The 21,049-nt window shown below is 37.7% G+C and overlaps 2 protein-coding genes across 3 annotated transcripts; both read left to right on the top strand.

The window, feature by feature from the left end:
- The first annotated feature begins 4,721 nt into the window (after window positions 1-4,721).
- On the top strand, window positions 4,722-9,584 carry LOC139976098 (uncharacterized). The gene is made up of 3 exons (XM_071984538.1): window positions 4,722-5,180; window positions 5,572-5,823; window positions 7,651-9,584. Exons 1-3 carry the CDS (start codon window positions 4,898-4,900, stop codon window positions 9,132-9,134), a joined length of 2,019 nt encoding a protein of 672 aa, XP_071840639.1. The 5' UTR covers window positions 4,722-4,897; the 3' UTR covers window positions 9,135-9,584.
- A 4,736-nt stretch (window positions 9,585-14,320) lies between these two features.
- On the top strand, window positions 14,321-20,159 carry LOC139975863 (uncharacterized). 2 transcript variants are annotated; one of them, XR_011795931.1, is made up of 4 exons: window positions 14,321-14,462; window positions 15,566-15,624; window positions 16,567-16,624; window positions 17,029-17,199. XR_011795931.1 is itself a non-coding variant. In XM_071984125.1 (4 exons), the coding sequence occupies exons 1-4, from the start codon at window positions 14,434-14,436 to the stop codon at window positions 20,084-20,086; spliced, it is 321 nt and encodes a 106-aa protein (XP_071840226.1). In that variant the 5' UTR covers window positions 14,321-14,433; the 3' UTR covers window positions 20,087-20,159. The 2 variants fall into 2 exon arrangements, 1 of the variants encoding a protein (XP_071840226.1); XM_071984125.1 differs by lacking the exon at window positions 17,029-17,199 and adding an exon at window positions 19,912-20,159.
- The last annotated feature ends 890 nt before the right edge of the window (window positions 20,160-21,049 follow it).

Here is a 21,049-nt window from a genome sequence, read left to right as displayed (position 1 = left end):
CATCAACTGGTCGCTTACTTTATTAAACAGCATCTTTTTCTAGTGTGTTATCGTGAATAAAGTCACTATTTTTTCTCTTCTTTTCACACTAACTGGTCACTTGTTGTGTTAAACCATAGAGTTGTTATGTTCCATAACATCACCCTGGTTATACAGCATTATTTTCCCTAGTGTCCAACATATGCCATCATTCCTCAGTTTTATTAATTACACCATACATCATATGGGAAACACTATTTGAACTTGCACTTGTAGACCGATATGAACGGATTTGTTAGCGGTTATACGATTTCATTGAGTGCTTGCATTGGCGAACACGGTTCGATAGGTTTCAACACAGGAACAAAGAATTTCCTTATATATATATATATATATATATATATATATAGAGTAACGCTATGCGTCTAAAGAAAATCCCGAAATATTACGATATCAACAGTATTCCCCATACTACAATACCCTCCATATTACTACAACAAACCACCAGCATATAAGAACAGGAACATACAACTTTTGCCATCAGATTACGTTGTACAGTGCACGAAAACAACCAAAGCTCTTCGTAGTGTCAAAGGATTACGAGAATCTTTTTACACTATATTCAGATATATTTGATGCCAATTCCAGGTGACTGGCTCAGAGTTGGAAAGAGGTAATTCGACATCAATCCACTACGTGAGTCGTAAGAGGTGAGTGATAATATTCACTAACAGTTATATGGAATACTTTGAACACAAAGTGTAACGTGATCACACTCAAAAAAATGAAGTGTTAAATTTGAATCGTAAAGTGTTGAATTTAACACCCCACCCTGTTTGGATTAGGGACAACACCCACCGGGTTAAATTAACACTTCAGAAGTGTAACATAATATAACACTTTGCGAGTGTTGCCTTAACAACACCCATACAAGTGTCAAAATAACACTTCCTGGTGTTGAAGGTACACTACAGGGAGTAAAATTAACACAATAAAGTGTTCATTTGTTAAAACTTCTGGGTGTCAACATGACACTTCAGGAAGTAAAATTAACACCATAAAGTGTTCATTTGTTAGCACTTCTGGGTGTCAAAATTGCACTTCTGGGAGTATAATTAACACTCTAGTGCACATTTTTTGGCCTTCTGGGTGTCAAAGTTCTGCTTCAGTGAGTAGAATTACCACCATATAGTATTCATTTGTCATCTGTGTCAAGATGATACTTAATGGACTCTCAACACACAATAGTGCTCTCTCGTTTATACTTCTGGATGTATATTTAACTGCTGGTTTGTAAAGTTTTACATGTTTATTATGTAACGCAAATACAATACTGTTATGTAAAATTTTGCCAGAAAAGTTTACATCGCACCCTTTTAGTAAATATTTTATACAGGTTTTAGGTTAATTATTACCTAGTAATTAGGTAAACAATATGGATGCATGTTTGAATCGCTCACAGCAGAAAGTTACATTTAAGAGAGAGCAAAAAGCAATGACAACACAAACAATTCAGAATGTGGGATTTTCAGCAATTAAACACCCTACTACCTTCCTATTCCAGAGGTCCATTTATTATATCCCATTAAATGTAAAACGAACAATTTAGGCTATAAAAGTATTGTCTTGTGGAATTAAGTCAACTTAAAAGTGCCAACATTTTCAAATGCTACAGTGCAGTTACTTGGTCTTTATTTGTCGAGTAGAGGATCGATGTTAGTTTAGTCCCGACAAAGCTGCAAAGTTTCATGCGGAAGCGTGGAATTCCAAAGATAAGAATAGAGAATATTTATAATGTTCTGTGACTTTTATTCCTTCACTACTCCTTCACTCAATCTCTCAGGTCTTCATCAGTTTGCAGTCACTTCACTCAGCCACACCCTTCATTTTCCCAACAGCCAGCACAACAACACACAAGGCCAATATTCCAAGTCAAAGTCAAAGTGAACAGTGAACTCCCTTCCTCTCACACAATATCATAAGTAGTCTGTACATAGCATACACTGTAGAAACACACACACACACACATCTCTAACCCCTCTTGACCCCCATCTCCCCTTATCTCTCCTTCATCCTGCCTGACCTACATAAGCACCAACTTTCGGACTTTCACTGGCTCACGCCCAAGAATTCCATCTCCATAGCAATAATATTTACAAAGTATAGTTAAAGAGGTATATTATAGAAATAGAAAGTTGCGATATATAGATTGTTCATGGTTATAGAAATAGATAGTTGAGATATGTAGATTGTTCATGGTTATATATATAGTCTTTAAGTTTGTTCTCGACATTATTTTTTTGCACATGCCTTTTGGTTTCTAGATTAAAGACAAAGAAACAACTCTTCCCAAAGACAATTCCAAATAAGCATCAACTTTACATACATTCTGATCCGTGAGATGAGGAAACATGGAATTCTGTCTATGACAACTGCTAAACTGCAGTAACGTTGTTTTTTTTTGTCGGCACGGTGAGCATAAAAATCTCGAATCTGGTTGCGTTTCACACCACCAGGCAACTTGTAGACAACTTTTTGGAAAAATTCCCAGGCACCGAGACTTGCAATTTGGTATAATTCAGATTTAACACGTAGAATAATTTGAAGCAAACATCAATGGCTTCATAAATGTCCTCTGGGGTAGGGCATGTCTCTGGATGATCACAAATGACTGCTTGGGTGTATTTTGCTTCCTCCAAGAAGTAACACATATTGCTGAGGTCTTTCTGAAATCTTTTGCAAATAGAATTCCAAGTTGATGCTTCCTAAGTAACAACAAAGAAAAGAAAAGAAAATTCCCATCATAATGAAGTTGTGTTAAAACCTTGGAGCATAAGCAGTTTTTTACATGTACCCCTCACAAAACATGAACATTCCTAAAGAAAATGCACACAATTTAATCAGTTGTGATTCTAACTTCTTCAAGTACGTTTGAATCTAGAAAGCCAGATGGCCTATAGTGATTACTTGTCAAAACAGGAACTTGCATTAAACTTTCATCAGACAAGGTAGGCAACTTTTATAACAAATGCATCATGTTAACAATGCTTAAAACAATGCTCACTCCCACTGTATGCAATTGTGTAGATTGATAATGAATTATAACAGCTAGATCACTTCCATAAGATATCTAAATTATAGTTGGGCCTAGGCCTAGGTCTAAAAGTATCACCAATCCACATCAGCTTCGGCCTACTTGCTACAACTTACAAGCTAAAATGGCAATTAGTGGTAATTATATATTGCATTACATGAATATATGTTTATCCCTTATTGAACATAGTACCAGCGTAACTATAGGCCCATGCCTGATGCTATTTAAAATGCATTGTCTTGAAATAGCCTAAGTATACCCTACTACTAGTACTAGGCCTAGGCCTAGTAGTAGTACTACTTAAAAAAGTGACTCGCAGGGTATACGAAGTTACGGTTAACGCACAAAAAGGAATAGAATGCACTAGATTACAATAAAGGCCTAGACCAAAGTCCTCCGTCCGTCCGAAGGCAATTCCGTTTAATGTTTACTTGTATGTAGGCTACACTGATTCGTTGACAATTATGAGTTGACTATGACAAACAGCAGCTAGCCTATTATATTAACTTATAGTATGACTTTAACGTTAGGTCTACGTAACGCAAGCGATTCAAATGCATTCGTCTACCCAGCTTAGTCGTGGGTCTCTAAGCATATCTCGTAATTGTCACGTACACTTACATAATATCAAAACATACCTTCGAATTTTTCAATCAATTCTTCCAGGCCCCAGTCTCCTATAACGTCATTTTCATGCCATTGTAGCTCGTTATCGCACACTGAGTACGTAACGTTTTGTGGCTTGAACGTATATATGGCTGTGGTTACTATAGTACATTTAGTAACGATAAATGTCGACAAACTGGTACAGGTATTGCTAGGTACGGTAAATGGGTGTTCACGGTACTAAGAATCCAGCTGACGGGAGGTTTGACCAATCAGAATGCTCGAACTGAAAGTACACTTCTGCAGGTGTTAAAAAATCCACGCTACATAAATTATGTAACCCTACTCAGGGTCAGAGTAACCCTTCAGGTGTAGGGTGAACGGTTACACCTGGAAAGTGTTAAAATTCAACACTCCATTTTTTTGCGTGCATATAAACAGTGTGTTATCCAAATAAACCAGTATACAGTAATAAGAACAGAGTCATACTTTGACTATATGTAGCTGAAATAGAATTTTATTTGACTATATGTGGTTAGGTCCGATAAAGGCAAAAGATTCACATGATTGCATGCAACATTCTGTCCCACCAGAGTTTTAGTTGCAACAACTACAGGGTTCGGTTATGTCAAAATTAGTTAAGTTTAAAGTGTCTTACATTTTATTCAACAATACTTGTGCATACTGTAACTTTATGTACAAACTCCCATAGCATTCCATGTAAAACAGTAGCAATACAAGTATCCAGGGACACATGGAAGCATTTTTTAGTTAGGTTTTCGGCTTGGATAGGTACATTTTCATTTTACGTGTTACTTACAGTAAAATGAACTGCTTACTCAGCCTATTGCGCTATAACATCAAGTTGATTGCCCAATAACTTGCTAGAACCTTCCAAGTTGCCTAACTTCCCCTTTCTGAAATCTAGACGATATATATGAAAATAATGCAGTTATTTGCAAACATGTTTCCGTGCCTGGTCATCGCCAGGGTGGCAGGAGGGCGCGGTGGGGGGGGGGGGGGGTGACTTTCAACTCAGGAATGATAATAACAGGGAACCCGTAGTTCACTACAGTCGGTCTTAACTATAGTTAGATCGTCGCAAGTAGCCAATCAGAATCGACATCGGTCTCTACTACTTGTTTAATGATTTTTTTTGGAAAATATGGGCACTGTATTCATACTCTAGTTAATAAATATTAATTTTCCTTCCAGAAAATGGCCACGTCATCTAACTATAGTGAGCTTCGTGCCATCTATGAGTATATTCAGTCTCTTGTACAGAAGAACGAGGAACTTTCGAATGCAGATGTTGAGCAATTGGTTCGGAGAATCGAGAGATTTACTGAAAAAGGTGTAAAGACTGGACACGACACTATAATGAAACAGGAAAAACAAACCATGAAACTGTTGATCGATTTGCTAACAGACCATAAATGGACGAAACCTGCTAACCTATTGATCGCCTATCGAGATAATTATTCGACATCAACAAAAACAGGTAACCTGACATAAATTTATTTTGTTTCTTATTCGTTGATGAAGTGTTTGTCTCTTTTTTTGTGTACACACATGGAATAAATAAAGAAAGCAAGAATGCCTGCAGCATATCAAACAAATACAAGATTGCTTAGCCATGATATCCCTCAGAGCATGCAACTGAACACTCAATATGCAATTCACTTGCATAATAAAAGTAAAACAATCTTTGACCCTACTATTTTACTTTCGGGATAGCTGTTCCCTGTTAAACGGGGTAGTCAATAGCGTTTGCATAGGCACTATACTTTAGTTGAAATCTTGCTTTGGAGCAACCAACCAACCAAACAGTTTAGTATTTTAGTGGAACTATGAAATGGCTTAAGATTCATACATTGATTTCTCTTTGACAGATGGTGCATGTGACTACACAGAAGTATGTAAGACACATGAAACAAATCCCATCGACCTCTTCTGTAAAGTTTGTGCTGAATGCATATGTCTACAATGTCTTGCAGAGGTTCACAAAGGACATGACACCATCGAATGTTCCAGACATCCGAGTCACGTCAAAGCATTGCGCAAAAATATCGACGATACCAAGAACATCGCGGCGGCGAAAAACTTTCCGTGTGTAGATAATGATTCGACATCAACGAAACCAGGTAACCATGAATTTGTTTTTTGTTCCTTATTGGCTGATGAATTGTTTGTATATAGTTTTGTGTAAACATATGAAATAAATGTAGTCTTCAAAGTTGGAAGTTTGTCTCTGAATAGAAGATGCTGCTTCCGATGACCTACTTGACCGAAATTGTTCAACCTTGATCAGACAATGTTCTGCAAGTTTCACAAACAAGACAAAAATGGGACATCGATTAAATCTTAAACCGATTCTCTTATACATTATGAATTTCATAAGAATCCGCAAATAGTGTTGGTAAACTAGTGTTATTACTCGAGTATTGAACCGAAGTTTCATGTGATTTATGTGAAAGCCATGGCATGTGCATACAATTAACACAATTGGGACTTTTTTGCAGACTTAGTAACCTTAATTTCTGGCATAATGTTATCAAGTTTTATCATAAGAGTTTCAAAAGTCGAGGTGATTTTGTTGGTAAGACAAGCGGTTGGCAATAACAAATCAACGAAAGCCCGCTGCATGTTACATGAGATAAATGAGGTATTACATTGCGAAGTGAAAATTGCAAATCTTAATAATTTATTACTTCATAGCTTAAAGTTTCTTTAATAAGTCTTAAACAAACATCATCAACAGGTCTTAAGAGAATGGTGTTGTCCTGCAATAGTTGTTTACTGTTTTTTGCCGATACGTCCCGAAACCGTTTGTATTGTACATTGCTAATGTCTTAACCAAGACTCAATATTCCTAACACAGAAAGATTCATTATCACTAAGTTATATTTTCGTCGATCTTGTTAGCACATATGTAATTATCAAGCCAAACACCCCAGCATTAATAATGCAAATATAACTCAAGACATTAGTTTTGGATGGCATCTGTCCATAGCAAGTCTCTATACATTTCCTCTTGTTTTAAAATTAATAACTGCTATAGTTCATCCCGCCTATGTGTTTTGCCTTTGAATATCTTACCTAATGACAAATAGTTTTGTGATAATTGCACGGGATTTGCAGAGTAACAATTTGCAAGTTGGCAGTGAATGTTACGTTATACACGGATACAAATTGGACGTATTGCTTTTCTAGGAAACGCCATGTGAATACCCATTAAATAAAAGAGTCATTTGCGATTTTTATGACATGAACTTGATCCTCCCATGTTATGATGAGAATGAAATAAAACTCCCATAACTGTACTGTTGTATAAGAGTGGAGCTATGTATCAAAACAAGAATCTCCATATACATGCCCTCACTTATAAGTGATTCTGTAAGCCCCGTATCTGGCTTTAATTTGACGTAAGGACAGACACAATGAAAAATAAGAAAACTGAGTAAAAATAAAATTAACGTAGAAGGCGAAGCTTGACCCGGTCATAACAGACAAAATTCAACAAAAATTAAAACCTACGAAGGGAAAAGGCTCCTGCTTTGATACGAGCATGAAAGAATACCTGAATTTCAAACAAACACAAGATTGCCTAATCATGATATCCCACAGGGCATGCAACTGAACAATCAATATGCCATTCATTTTGCAAATAACAGTGAAAGAATCTTTTACACTACTATATTTCATTCGGGATAGCTGTAATCTATTATACAGGGGTATTCAATGGCTTTTCAATGGCACCTCTTTAGTTCAATCTTGCTTGGGAGCAACCACCCTTTTGGGATCATCCCAGTTTGGTGTTTTAGTAAGCGTACCTTGCAGTCTGTTCCAGCAGTTGCTTTTTTTTCGATGGTTACTATGATACTATCGTCTGCAGTTATATTTCACAATCTTTAGTCATCCATGGAATTATGAAATGGCTTAAGATTCATACATTGATTTATCTTTGACAGATGGTCCATGTGACTACACAGAAGTATGTAAGAGACATGAAGCACATCAAATTGAATTTTTCTGTAAAGACTGTGCTGAATGCATATGCCTAAGATGTCTTGCGGACGCTCACAAAGGACATGGTACCATCGAATGTTCCGAATACAAGAGTCACGCAAAAGAATTGGGAAAACAAATCGACAACATCGTGGCAGAAAGCGATAGGTGTAAAGACATGGACAACTATTACAATAAACTACAGGAGGAAGTAGTCCAAAGTTACAACAAGATATGTGGGAAGATAACAAACGATCTGTTGGCGAATTTAAGGGTGATAGACCAACATCGGTTGGCAGAGAAAGACAAAATGGATCGCACCAGCAACGTTTTGAAAGGCAAGGCAGTCGATCTCAAGGAAAAACTTGATTCGATTTATGTTTATGCCGGAAAAAGCTCCGAGGTATGGAATACTTTGAACAGTTTAAAACAAAGAATTAACAGTTTGACCGAAGAACCCACAGTTTCTGCAGAATACAAGAAACTATTATTCATTTCGACATCGGAAGCATCATCTTTCACCATTGGTAGAATGATAAAAGGTTGGGCTGTGGGTGCTAACTGGATACGACAAGCTCCTGACCAATTTGTTCGTGTATTCGACGAAAGACAAAGTTATGGCCGTATCCGCTTGATTTGCACTGATCCCAAACAATTGGACACATTTTTTTGGGACTATTCAATAACGGACAGTTCCTCCACCAAGCTGGTCATGTCGCACCGATGCATACCCATAGACGGACGCAAGTATATGCTAATGGCGTCGGGAAAGAAGATAATCATGATTGAGTTGATAATGAGCAAAATGAACTGTGCTGGACAACCTCAAGAAGGAGTCAAATCGCACAAAACAATCAATATTGAATGTCCACGAGATGACTCACATATCATAGGAATTAATGCCCATCGGCCATACGATGAATGTTGCAGTGAATACCTGGTCTCGTTTAGTAACTGCCACATGCTGTATGAATACCAGATTGATGAAACTAAGCCCCGTCGCACATTGGACTGTGGTGGTGAGCTTGGCAATTGTGTAAGCGGCTTTCTTGACATTGCCTACAGAGAAGCAATGTTTATAGTGATCGATTCTCAAACCCAAACAGTGACGCTGCTTAAAAATGATCAAGCCAGCAGGATTTTTTCTCCAAATCCGATTCGTTTGAAGAAAGTGAAGAGCTTAATTCATCCCAAAGGTATGCAGCCCCTTGTCGTTTACTCGAGCAGTAAGAAGTGGTTGCTAATATGGCAAACCATCGCTGCAACAGACCAACCTATCTCTCTCAACGTCGGTACGTTCGATATGGATGAAGAAGGAACTTTCACTTCGTGTTGGGAAGGGCAGTGTCCTTCTGGTAGTGTACCTGTTGGAGTATGCCGATATCGAGAAAAGGCGCTTATTTGCTTTTCTAATGGTGACGTAGTCAACTTCAGACTTCCACCGTAAAGAAAGTTCATGATATCCAACAGATGATGTTCGAAATACTGATCATTGTCCAACACAACACAGTATAGACAAAATGCTGGAAACAATACTCTTCAACATGGGTTTTTTTACTTTCAATTGGTTAAGCGTGTGACATAAACTTTGCTTTTTCTCCCTGCCAGGGAAATTACCACCTCAAGATTGGCGTACTACTTTAGGCTTAATTAATCCCTAGTAAAGATTGCAACCATTTGCATATAACCTATTACTTACGATCCGTTGCATAAGTTAATTTCTTTCAAAGTACGCCATTTTCATTGGTACAATATATAAAAGAGTGTTAGAGTTTTCCGTATGTATCTTTTCATTAATTTAACTTCCCTCACTCAGAAATAGGTATATATTTAAATATATACACACACACACACATATATATATATATATATATATATATATATATATATATATATATATACAACGTACAATAGAATAACTGTTACTTATCACCACATGCAAGTTATTTATCTTGAGTCCAAATTTATTTTGGTTGAGGAAGATTGAATAAATCACCGAAAGTTTGACATCCTGTTATCAATCATTGTATACTTGCGTTTCACTTTCACTTTCATTGACACAAGACACACGACATTATCATATGCGCCCTCTGTTTCTCTCCATTTGAAAACCAGTTTCAATCCCTCCTCTTTCAATTTACTAATACGCCCCCCCCCCCCATTCCAGAAGACGATGACAGATAGGTGTGTTGAAGGATTATGCAAATGTTAGTTTTATTCCAGTTCGATTATTGCGGAATTGAGACTGTAGACTCTAAATCTAAGGATTTAGTGTCCGGTTGGGTCACTATTAATAAATATAGCTTACTTTAATAGAAAACCATGCCAAGTAATATTTTCTCTGTTATCAGTTTAATAGCAGTTATATTTCGAACGATTTCGCTCTAACAAGTCCTTTTATTGACCAGAACCATATGTGTCCTACCTTATCCGGGTTACTTACACTTAATTAGTAGTATCAAAGCTTCAAAGTGTAGGCAAAATAACGATGGAGTCAATTACCGTGGTCGCATAAAGCTGATTAACAAACTGTAATGCTATCAGACGTAACTAATTAGTTTCTACTTAAGACATTAAAACCAATGTAAAGACAACCAACAATTTGTGACCTTTTGTCAACTAAAAGTAACAAGAGACTTTCTTCTTTCTGACGTGAAAGAAACGCATTCATTTTGAAGAGAAACATCTAATCCTAACAGCTTTTTGCAACTTACAACTCAATACGATAGTGTGTGGGGGAGAAATGAATGAGTCTATCCGCAATGTTTTTTTACAAAACAAATGGGAATGGTTGAAGTTGTCACAAGCAAAATACGTGTTGCTACCCAATTATAATCCATAGTGGGGGTTAATCGAAACTTCGCCAAAACGTTAAAGGTATTTTGTTTGTTTCCTCAAAATCGAGTCGCAGTGTTCAATCTGCGATCAAAACCTGTTTGTTATCCTCAAGTTTAACTATATTTACGATTTTCCTTTACAGAATTACAAAATGCTTACGTTGGCGGTTTTGTTTTTGAGACTATTGAGGTGTAACGTTCTGCTTGAATGCGTATAATCAGTTGGGTGAATTTTTGGCTATACAATTATTCAAAGTACCAAATATTTTTGTGAAAAATGCAGCCAGTTTTTAAATAACTTTATATATAATTTATTCTACAAAGTGCTGTACAAATGTAACACAAAAACGTTGACTAGCTTTTATTGCACGGTCTTTCGGAGACGATTGAAACAGCTGAGCAGTGCATTGATACTGCGTAGTACTATTGATTCCATAACTAATTAAAACTGTAAGGCAACATGTAGGAGAAAATATCTGAAAGAAGCGACTGCCTTTCGAAATATAGTATATGCTGCTGGAGACGTGGGAAAATTATAATCACTGTCCGTGAAGCAGGGTGGTAGGAAGCTTCCAAAAATGGGGGGGGGGGAGGGTAGAACAACAGAAGGGCACTTTATCATTCCACAAACACCACTCGTTATGCTATAAACCGATACACGCCAGCCATATCACTTAAATATATATATATGTGTTAGTATGCTATCAATACTATTATGGTGCACGTGACTCTATTTAGAATTAACAAAGGCTTAAGATATCCAAAAGTTCTTCATTGAAGGGGCACATTTTATTTGCCATGAGGGCATATTTGCTATTTTGAAAAAAAGTGTGGGGGAAACACGTCCCCCCCCCCCCCCTCGGCCCTTACCCCCCTGCCGTGAAGTTAGATGTCCACCCGAGACGCTTAACCGTCTTCACAACACTGTATAAAACATCGACATCATGATCTACAAACTTTTTCAATTTCAATTGACACTAAAATTAAATCAGAATAAAAACTAAATATGATACTTGTGCATGGGACTCAATGTATTCATATAGTCGGGGCCAATACAATAAACATAATTTTTTTTTTGCCTTCTCTGAGTCCCCGATATTTCTCTCCTCTTGTGCTATTGGTATATACGTCTTGCCTTAACAACTGAATTTGCAGAATGAACTACGGCTTTTCTATTTTGCCATTGGCGATTTGTATGAATGCGATAAATCATTTTGTAACGGTACTTTGACCGTTGGAGTTTACAGATTATACTTAACCGCAAATAAAGCTAATTTATTGATCGACGAGAATCGCCGACGCAATGCGGAGTACATGAGTACTACGTGTGATTTGCAAATGTATTCTTACCTAACTAACTAACTAACCTAGCAAAGGAATATTAAACAAATTTCATGTGGCAATTTACAGTGGTCTAACCATCTTTGTACTTGGGGCAAAGATGTCACCATGCATTTTTAGTAAGAAAGAGTTACAATCATTCTAAGTTGGTGCTATTGAGGTCTCTATGTACCTCGATGTAACCAGGTAGATGTCATGGATCCATAACAACTCCTTGGTTTAACTTTTAAGTTCAATGTGGGAGTTTTTATTTTAGGTCAATGTCGCAACATTTGTGCCGAGTAAATCTGCCCGATGTCACGGTCGAAATGTGAAGTAAAAAATACTTAAGCAAACACATCACATATAAATTACCATTCTTTGAGTGTGATTCTCTCAAAATAGAAACCTAGAGCTTGGGAAGTGGACGAAGGGATATTGATTGCTAATCTAGGGATACACAATGACCCACCAATCTGTCTGGAAGAAAGGTTAGCCAACAATATAACGGATGATGAAATTTACTTTAATATTAATTCCGTGAAGATTGCAAGATATGGTTCGTCTTCGTAAGTTGCTAATTGTTTACATAAAGTCCAATACCAGTGTGAAGGTTCTCCCCAAACCCTTACTCATGAATACTAATATGACCAGACGTTCCGTGGACATAAAGGAAGGTCCGAGTTTTGTGATGTTTGATAAACCCTGTTAAATCTCATTAAAGGTCACAACCCTATTGATATAGAGAGACGACGTTTTGTGGACGAAGTGAATCAAATTCTTGACATCTTTGACTTTAATTTACACATATATATGTATAAGTATATACAAATGTGTTTCCTATGTGTATATAAAAGCGTACAATGGAATGACTACGTCCTTCACTGATTTGAAACCACTGGCCATACAATCAGTTCCATGTGCTAGTTGGTTAGGGTGCCAGCATATAAAATCGGGAGGCCGGTTTCCAATTCCGGTGGAGGCTGAACGTTTTTCACTGTTCTGGATTTTGAACTCATTACCGTTACTATATACATGGGCAAGTATCACAGCACAAGACATCGGTGATACACAAACATATACGTTGGGCTTTGTGCTACTGAATTAACGAGACGGTAAAAAACAACCACAAAAGCTCATTCACACACCACAAAAGGAACGAAACTGAACTTAGCAAACAGATCTGGTTACTCAAGGACAGACAAATCAATTTTGATATTTAATGGAAACTAGTGAAGCACGCCAAACCATATATATATATATACAGCAACACCACAAAACGTTGCAATCTATGCCTACGGCGAAAATATTTCCTCATCTATAGACCCTTTCAATCAGCTTTAAACAACCCCTCTGAATTGGTGTCGCATTCCAGTCATTCAAGAAAATACTTGCTGCATACCAAACGCACTAACACAAAAAATACAAATAACACACTTTGAAACAGTCGCACACTAGCACCTGACGATTGAAAATTCACGAAACAAGCTTGAGTCCGCTCGTCGTCGTCGTAGCCCTCTCGTCGTCGTCGTCTTTGTCCCTCTCCTTGTCGTCATCGTTGTCATCTCATCGTCGTCCCTCTCGTCGTCGTAGCCCTCTCGTCGTCGTCGTCTTTGTCCTCTCTTGTTGTCGGCGTCCTCGGTGTCGGCGTCCTTGGTGTCGACGTCCTCTCATCGTCGGCGTCCTCTCGTCGTGGTCTTCGTCTTCTCGCCTTTGTCCCTCTCATCCCGTCGTCCTCTCGTCGTTGTCCTCGTCGTTCTCTCGACGTCGTCGTCTCGTTATCGGCGTCCTCGTCTTTGTCCCTCTCCTTATTGTCATCGTCGTCCTCTCATCGTCCTCTCATCGTCGTCCCTCTCGTCGTCGTCCTCTCGTCGTCGTCCTCCTCTCGTCGTCGTCGCCCTCTCGTCGTCGTCCTCCTCTCGTCTTCGAGGGTCATGGCGAGAGTCATGGCGAAGGTCAGGGTTCACCCCCATTCTCCGCCATTTCCTCCCTCTCTATGACCATACACCCATTAGCATACAAACCGTAACCTACCAGTACCTTTATACTTTAGTCACGTAACAAATTACTGTTCGTAGTTACCACAAAAGTAGCTTCATAAATAAAACTTTTAGCATCATGGTTAATTAGATTATATGCAAAGGTTTCTTCACTACATTTTCTAGAAATTTTTGAAATCTTAGATGACACACATTAACAAATAACAGATTATCCGGCATATAATATGTTTAACTCACTTAAAAAGCGATTCGGGTTACATCACAATTCATACTACATTCGGCGCGTTCATTAATTAAACGGGGTTTACACAGCATGTATTTTCACGTGAAATCTCTCATATATCATGAAACACAATACTTAACTTTCTATTAAAAACCGCGAGAAACAAGTAAATTTCAACTACTGCGAAGTGACATGTCATTATTAATTTTGGGCAATTGTTACCATTCTAAAATAACTTTAACTGAGGGCGCTTGATTCGAGAAGCCTGTATATTTATATAGCTCGTGTTGTTTTACTCGTTTTTGTGTTTGAGTATTTTTAATTCGGTGACGCTTGACCGCATGATGTTGTTTCACTAACCTGGCCATGCTTTCGTTTGGGATATTAAAGAATGGGTGAGCTATAAAACTCTTTTGTTATGTCTGAGGTTTTTGTTTCTTTCTTGTTGTCTGCACTGACTGTCGTGTACACGTTCTGCACTCAGGTAACACAGAACCAACGGAAAGGCATCGAAGCCTATACTATAGTAGAAGACATTACATTGCATACGAAATGGTATGCAAACATGTACAATTGTTTCATAGTTAATGAATACATTGAAAGAAGAGTCCATTCTAAGACGATGCAGAGGTATAACAGAACAGGAATGTAGAGGGTAATTAGGTTAACAAAAGCCACATAGTTTCACGTTTACGTATGGACTAACTGCGAATGTTAACAGTCTCCAAAGAAATTCTGGAGCTCCAAGCTATATTAATAAACAATGGCAGAATGAAGCTCCTTAACAGAGATGTTTCATTGGGACAGACAATTATTGTGAGGTACATTTGGTAGACGTGAAATCGACGCAAAATATTGAGATGTTCAATAGCTAGTGAAATTTTCCTGCCACATTTAATATAGTGACAAAGCTGAATCCGTTTCTTTACTGTTTGTCTGGAATTTATATATAACATTAATGCATTTATATGTCTGTGATAATTACATATACTTGGGAGATCATTTAGCTAGACAATAATACTTATAGTGGAGCTTTTGATATTCATTGAAATGGACCATTGTAATGAAACTGCACTGATATCAGCATACATTTCGAATGTAAGTATTAAACATAGATATATACATATGAAGGAGTGAAATTAACCATAGTGTACATTAATGTATATACAGGACTACTGTGCAGTGCTCTTGCTAAACTGAGTAGTAGTTAAGGTTTCTGGCCAGATTGTCCAAACTGAACTGTGTCGTTTGACTGTACAACCTACAGTATTTATGTACACTCACTTCCAAAAGGCACATTTTGTAGACATGCAATCACACCGATATTTTGAGATGTTCACATATCTAGTGGAATATATATCTACAGGTTCATTTAAATGAAACATTGTTATGGAACTTTGTGTACTGTGCACTGATATCTGTAAGGTAAAACTGCACTATTTTGTAATGGTGTATTCAAATACTAAGTTTTTATCTCAAACTCTGCATCCCTTTCCAGGAGCATGACACAGATGGAAAGAAACTTAAGTTCGTCAAGAAGCTTCCACGGAACAGTCGGTATGTATGAAATACATTATTTGTAAGGACACTTTAAAATGTACAGAAGATATTCATGACATGTAAGTATGTTACAAATTAAAGACCGTCAATCAGTGTGACCAGCAGTTATCTTCTTTGAAAAGACCACGGCTTCTGTGGTAGGAGGACAATAGGTCATTAATGATTAATAGCGGGGGGGAGGGGGGGGGGGCTGGTGGGAGGGGAAGCATCAATTAAAATTATGGCTACTGTTCAATGCTCTTGCTAACTTAGTTCTAGTCAAGGTATCTGGCCAGATTGCTTAACCTGAACTATGTCATCTTACTGTACAATCTGCAATATTAATGTACACTCACTTCCAAAAGTCAAAATTTGTAGACATGCAATCAAAGCAGTATATTGAGATGTTCAATATCTAGTGGAAGTTAGCTGTCATGTAGATATAGTCAGATTTCTCTAACAGTTTCGTTACTGTATGTCTGGAAACTTTGGCAGATTACACTTGCTGCACACTTCATCAACCTGATTTCAATTTCTTTTGGAACATTGCTTACATTTGGCATTTTCTATATAGCACATGTAACATATGTATGCGATAACTTGATATATTTGAGAGACATAGGAATATATTGTACTGGTGCTGTACAAATCCCAGTATATGTAAGAAAATTAGGCTAGGTAAATAAGGGAGACATAGAATCGAACTGGTTTTCAGAATTGCTGCTTGCATAACCTAGTTGCTATTTTGGAAAAGTTGTTAATTTAAAGTAGGAAATGACACTTATATTGGAAATAGATATACATGTACATAAAATGAAACATGCTATGAAACTTTTTGTACTGTGCACTGATATCTGTAGGGTAAAACTGCACTTTTTTTGTAATGGTGTATTCAAATACTATGTTTTTATCTCACAAATTAGACCAGAATTTACTATAAAACTCTGCATCTCTTTCCAGGAGCACATACAGATGGAAAGAAACTTAAGTTCGTCAAGAAGCTTCCACAGAACAGTCGGTTTGTATGAAATTATTTTTAAGGACACTTTACAGTACACAGAAGATTATCATGACATGTGAGCATGTTACAAATTAAAGACCATAAATTCATGTGACCAGCAGTACTCGTCTTTGAAAGACCATGGTTTCTGTGATAGGAAGACAATAGGTGAATAATGGTTAGTAAATGCAATACCAGCTGAGGAGGGAGTGGAGTGGGGGCAGGATAGCATGAATTTAACTTAAGGCTAATGTACAGTGCTCTTTCTAAAATAAGAACTAGGTATGGTATCTGGCTAACTGTTGTTGATAACTTAGTTGCTACTTTACGCTACATTGTCATAATATAGTCGTTAGAAGGGCCATGTTGGCTAACTGAAATTGAATTTTAATGCCAGTTTTCTTCTCACTCACTTGTGTTAGTGAGAAGGTTGTTGTTTTCAGCACCAGAGCTGCTTGCATTTGCATTTGAGGTAAGCTGTAGAAATTGGAGCTGACTCAGTTTTCCATCAAAGAACTTCCCAGCGTACTGCAATGATTTGTGGCTACAGTGTGCTTACTATATTCACAAGTGGTATAGATAGATAGATAGATAGATAGATAGATAGATAGATAGATAGATAGATAGATAGATAGATAGATAGATAGATAGATAGATAGATAGATAGATAGATAGATAGATAGATAGATAGATAGATAGATAGATAGATAGATAGATAGATAGATAGATAGATAGATAGATAGATAGATAGATAGATAGATAGATAGATAGATAGATAGATAGATAGATAGATAGATAGATAGATAGATAGATAGATAGATAGATAGATAGATAGATAGATAGATAGATAGATAGATAGATAGATAGATAGATAGATAGATAGATAGATAGATAGATAGATAGATAGATAGATAGATAGATAGATAGATAGATAGATAGATAGATAGATAGATAGATAGATAGATAGATAGATAGATAGATAGATAGATAGATAGATAGATAGATAGATAGATAGATAGATAGATAGATAGATAGATAGATAGATAGATAGATAGATAGATAGATAGATAGATAGATAGATAGATAGATAGATAGATAGATAGATAGATAGATAGATAGATAGATAGATAGATAGATAGATAGATAGATAGATAGATAGATAGATAGATAGATAGATAGATAGATAGATAGATAGATAGATAGATAGATAGATAGATAGATAGATAGATAGATAGATAGATAGATAGATAGATAGATAGATAGATAGATAGATAGATAGATAGATAGATAGATAGATAGATAGATAGATAGATAGATAGATAGATAGATAGATAGATAGATAGATAGATAGATAGATAGATAGATAGATAGATAGATAGATAGATAGATAGATAGATAGATAGATAGATAGATAGATAGATAGATAGATAGATAGATAGATAGATAGATAGATAGATAGATAGATAGATAGATAGATAGATAGATAGATAGATAGATAGATAGATAGATAGATAGATAGATAGATAGATAGATAGATAGATAGATAGATAGATAGATAGATAGATAGATAGATAGATAGATAGATAGATAGATAGATAGATAGATAGATAGATAGATAGATAGATAGATAGATAGATAGATAGATAGATAGATAGATAGATAGATAGATAGATAGATAGATAGATAGATAGATAGATAGATAGATAGATAGATAGATAGATAGATAGATAGATAGATAGATAGATAGATAGATAGATAGATAGATAGATAGATAGATAGATAGACGGCTGGCTGGCTGGCTGGCTGGCTGGCGGGCGTTATGCATTTTCTTAAGCAATCATCTTGTTTGAATCATCTTGTAGACAGTGTGAGTTCAACATGAAGCCTTTTTAAATGACGTTTTTAAAAAAAAAAAAAGTAGTATATAAGTATAGTAGCATAAGGATTTACTACTGGGCATTAGACATTGTAGGAATAGTACACATGGTTTTAAATATATATATCATAGCAATGAATTGGACATTTACATTGTTATATAGGGTTCATAGAATGCTTTTATAAGCTTGCATCATCAGCCGTTTCATCACAACAGGAAGATCTTACACCTTCAAACCTATAATCCAGCCACTGACAGTATAACACGTCAGTAATTACCCAAATTTGGTAAATGTGTTTCAGGGCCAATTGTTAGCTATTAGACAGATTAACACGTCATGTGTAAATCCAACCAGACATATACAGATCACCACATGATATCAGCAAGTCTTATATACACACATATATATGTATAGATATAGGCTAATATAGAACTCATAAAATAGGAGTACGTCAAGTTCGGATGGTATATTTGATAACATATAGCCCAGCCGATGAAACTCTATGCGCTTCGCGTGAAAATTTCGCAGAACAGGTACGAGGTTCGTTCGAGTCGGTAGGGGCACATATCATCCAATGGGTATGTGGTCAAGAAACCCACCAAGATGGCGGCAAACACTATCACATGGCGGTAAAGCTTGATCGGCCACGTCGATGGTTAACAGTTAAGAGCCTGTTAGAAAACCAGCATGGAAATGTGGTGCTTTTCTCCTCAACCCATGCTAATTATTACACGGCATGGCAGTATGTCGTTAAAGAGGACGCTGGCGTCCTGCAAAGCCCAGGTCACCCGGACCTGGGGGCCAGCCCACCAGCCACAACATCGGCCAGTACCTCTAGGGTCCTGCAGGCATCAGGGGAACAATCAGCACGTGCGCCACTAAAAAAAAAGCGCAAACGGCTTAGCGCGTTCGATGTGTCCCAGATGGTAGTTAAGCGGAACATAAAGACCCGGACAGAACTGCTGGCTTTGGCCGAAATGCAGAAACGAGAGGGGAATACCGACTTGGCTGAATTTGTGGTGAATCGGGGACAAAAGTGTGTCGCGAAAGCGATCGAGGTACGCCAATCCATTTTCCAATAATTCATAAGTACATTTTCCCAACATTTTGAATATACGGTATAAATCATTCACCATGCCATGGTCTGGTGGTGGGGGGTCGTGCGTGATGAAGTTGTGGGTTAGGATCGTGGTAGAGTAGCGTTTGGAGGGGTGTGGTAGTGACAGGGAGTGGGAGGTGTGGGAGAGGAATGAGTTGAGGGAGGGGTGGGAGAGGGAAACCGGTGGGGATAGGAAGGGGAGGGGAGGGGAGGGGGAGGGGAAGGGGAGGGGGAGGGCACGCAACTATTGCGTGCCTATTGAATATTAGGTTCGACCTAATTCCTCGAATTCACTATATTTGTCACTATATAAAGGTCTTTTTCGATAGGTCGCGTGGGAACTACACGACGCCGAGAGTAAGCTGGAGCGAGGAAAGAAATCTCGTCCCGAAAGCTGCAACGGGCTATGGTCCAAAATCGCGGAAGACATTTTGCGTCGGAATGATATTCCCGCCAGTACATTTCAACGGGCTGTTGTCGACGTCCTCGAGAAGGGCCGGGTAAATTTTTATAATTTTTTATAACTGGTCCCGCGAATTGCGGCAAAACGTTTATTCTGGCGCCTCTGGCCCAAATCTTTAAAGTATTTTCCAATCCCGCTTCAACGAGCTTCGCGTGGGTTGGTGCTAAGAAAGCTGAAGTCATTTTCCTAAATGACTTCAGATGGAGTCCGCAGATCATGCCGTGGCATGATCTCCTGCTTCTATTAGAAGGTCAAATGGTACATCTACCCGATCCAAAAACACACTTCTCCCAAGATTTTGTCCTTAGTGGTTCAACACCAGTGTTCGCAACTGGCAAGAATCCACTGATATACATAAAGGGGGCCCAAATTGAAGAAAGAGAAACGGAGATGATGACGATTCGATGGCGATAATTTACCTTCCGCTCGCAAATCCAAGCCAACGAACAGGTTGATGTCCCCCATGTGGACCATGTTTTGCCAAGTTTATTCTAACTTAATCCAACCCTCCATATTTGGTTACACTATTATTCAAACTACGTCGTCGAGTAGCGTTGGGAGGGGTGTGGTAGTGACAGGGAGTGAGAGGTGTGGGAGGGGAATGAGTTGAGGGAGGGGTGGGAGAGGGAAAGGGATGGGGATAGGAAGGGGAGGGGAGGGGAGGGGGAGGGGTTCCGGGAGGGGAGGGGAGGGGGAGGGGTTCCACCATCACTAAACTGAGAGTTTATAAAGAAAAACTCAAGAATTTCTGTTAAAATCATGCTATCATTTATTACTAATTTCCTCTCACACGGAATTAAGTGTAATATGTATATATATTAGGACATATAATGTGATACATCAGTAAGAAAACAGTATAAGATACATACGAAATAAATGAAAGAAACGGATCGAAAATATTATGTTTTTCTTGTGAAATTATTCGCTTTATTCGCTGAAAGATGCGTGCCTATTGAATATTCGGTTCGACCTAATTCCTCGAATGAATCAGCAATTGCGAGTTA

The sequence above is a fragment of the Apostichopus japonicus genome, chromosome 11 (genome assembly GCF_037975245.1).
Source record: "Apostichopus japonicus isolate 1M-3 chromosome 11, ASM3797524v1, whole genome shotgun sequence".
Classification (NCBI taxonomy): Eukaryota; Metazoa; Echinodermata; class Holothuroidea; order Aspidochirotida; family Stichopodidae; genus Apostichopus; species Apostichopus japonicus.
Note: the sequence above shows the minus strand (reverse complement) of the source record. Positions and strands in the feature narration are given on the sequence as shown.

Coding starts and splice junctions, on each gene's coding strand:
- LOC139976098 (XM_071984538.1), top strand. CDS start 4,898: ATGGCCACGTCATCTAACTATAGTGAGCTTCGTGCCATCTATGAGTAT. Junction 5,181..5,571: donor TTCGACATCAACAAAAACAG/GTAACCTGACAT, acceptor TCTCTTTGACAG/ATGGTGCATGTGACTACACA. Junction 5,824..7,650: donor TTCGACATCAACGAAACCAG/GTAACCATGAAT, acceptor TATCTTTGACAG/ATGGTCCATGTGACTACACA.
- LOC139975863 (XM_071984125.1), top strand. CDS start 14,434: ATGCTTTCGTTTGGGATATTAAAGAATGG. Junction 14,463..15,565: donor TTTGGGATATTAAAGAATGG/GTGAGCTATAAA, acceptor ATCCCTTTCCAG/GAGCATGACACAGATGGAAA. Junction 15,625..16,566: donor AAGCTTCCACGGAACAGTCG/GTATGTATGAAA, acceptor ATCTCTTTCCAG/GAGCACATACAGATGGAAAG.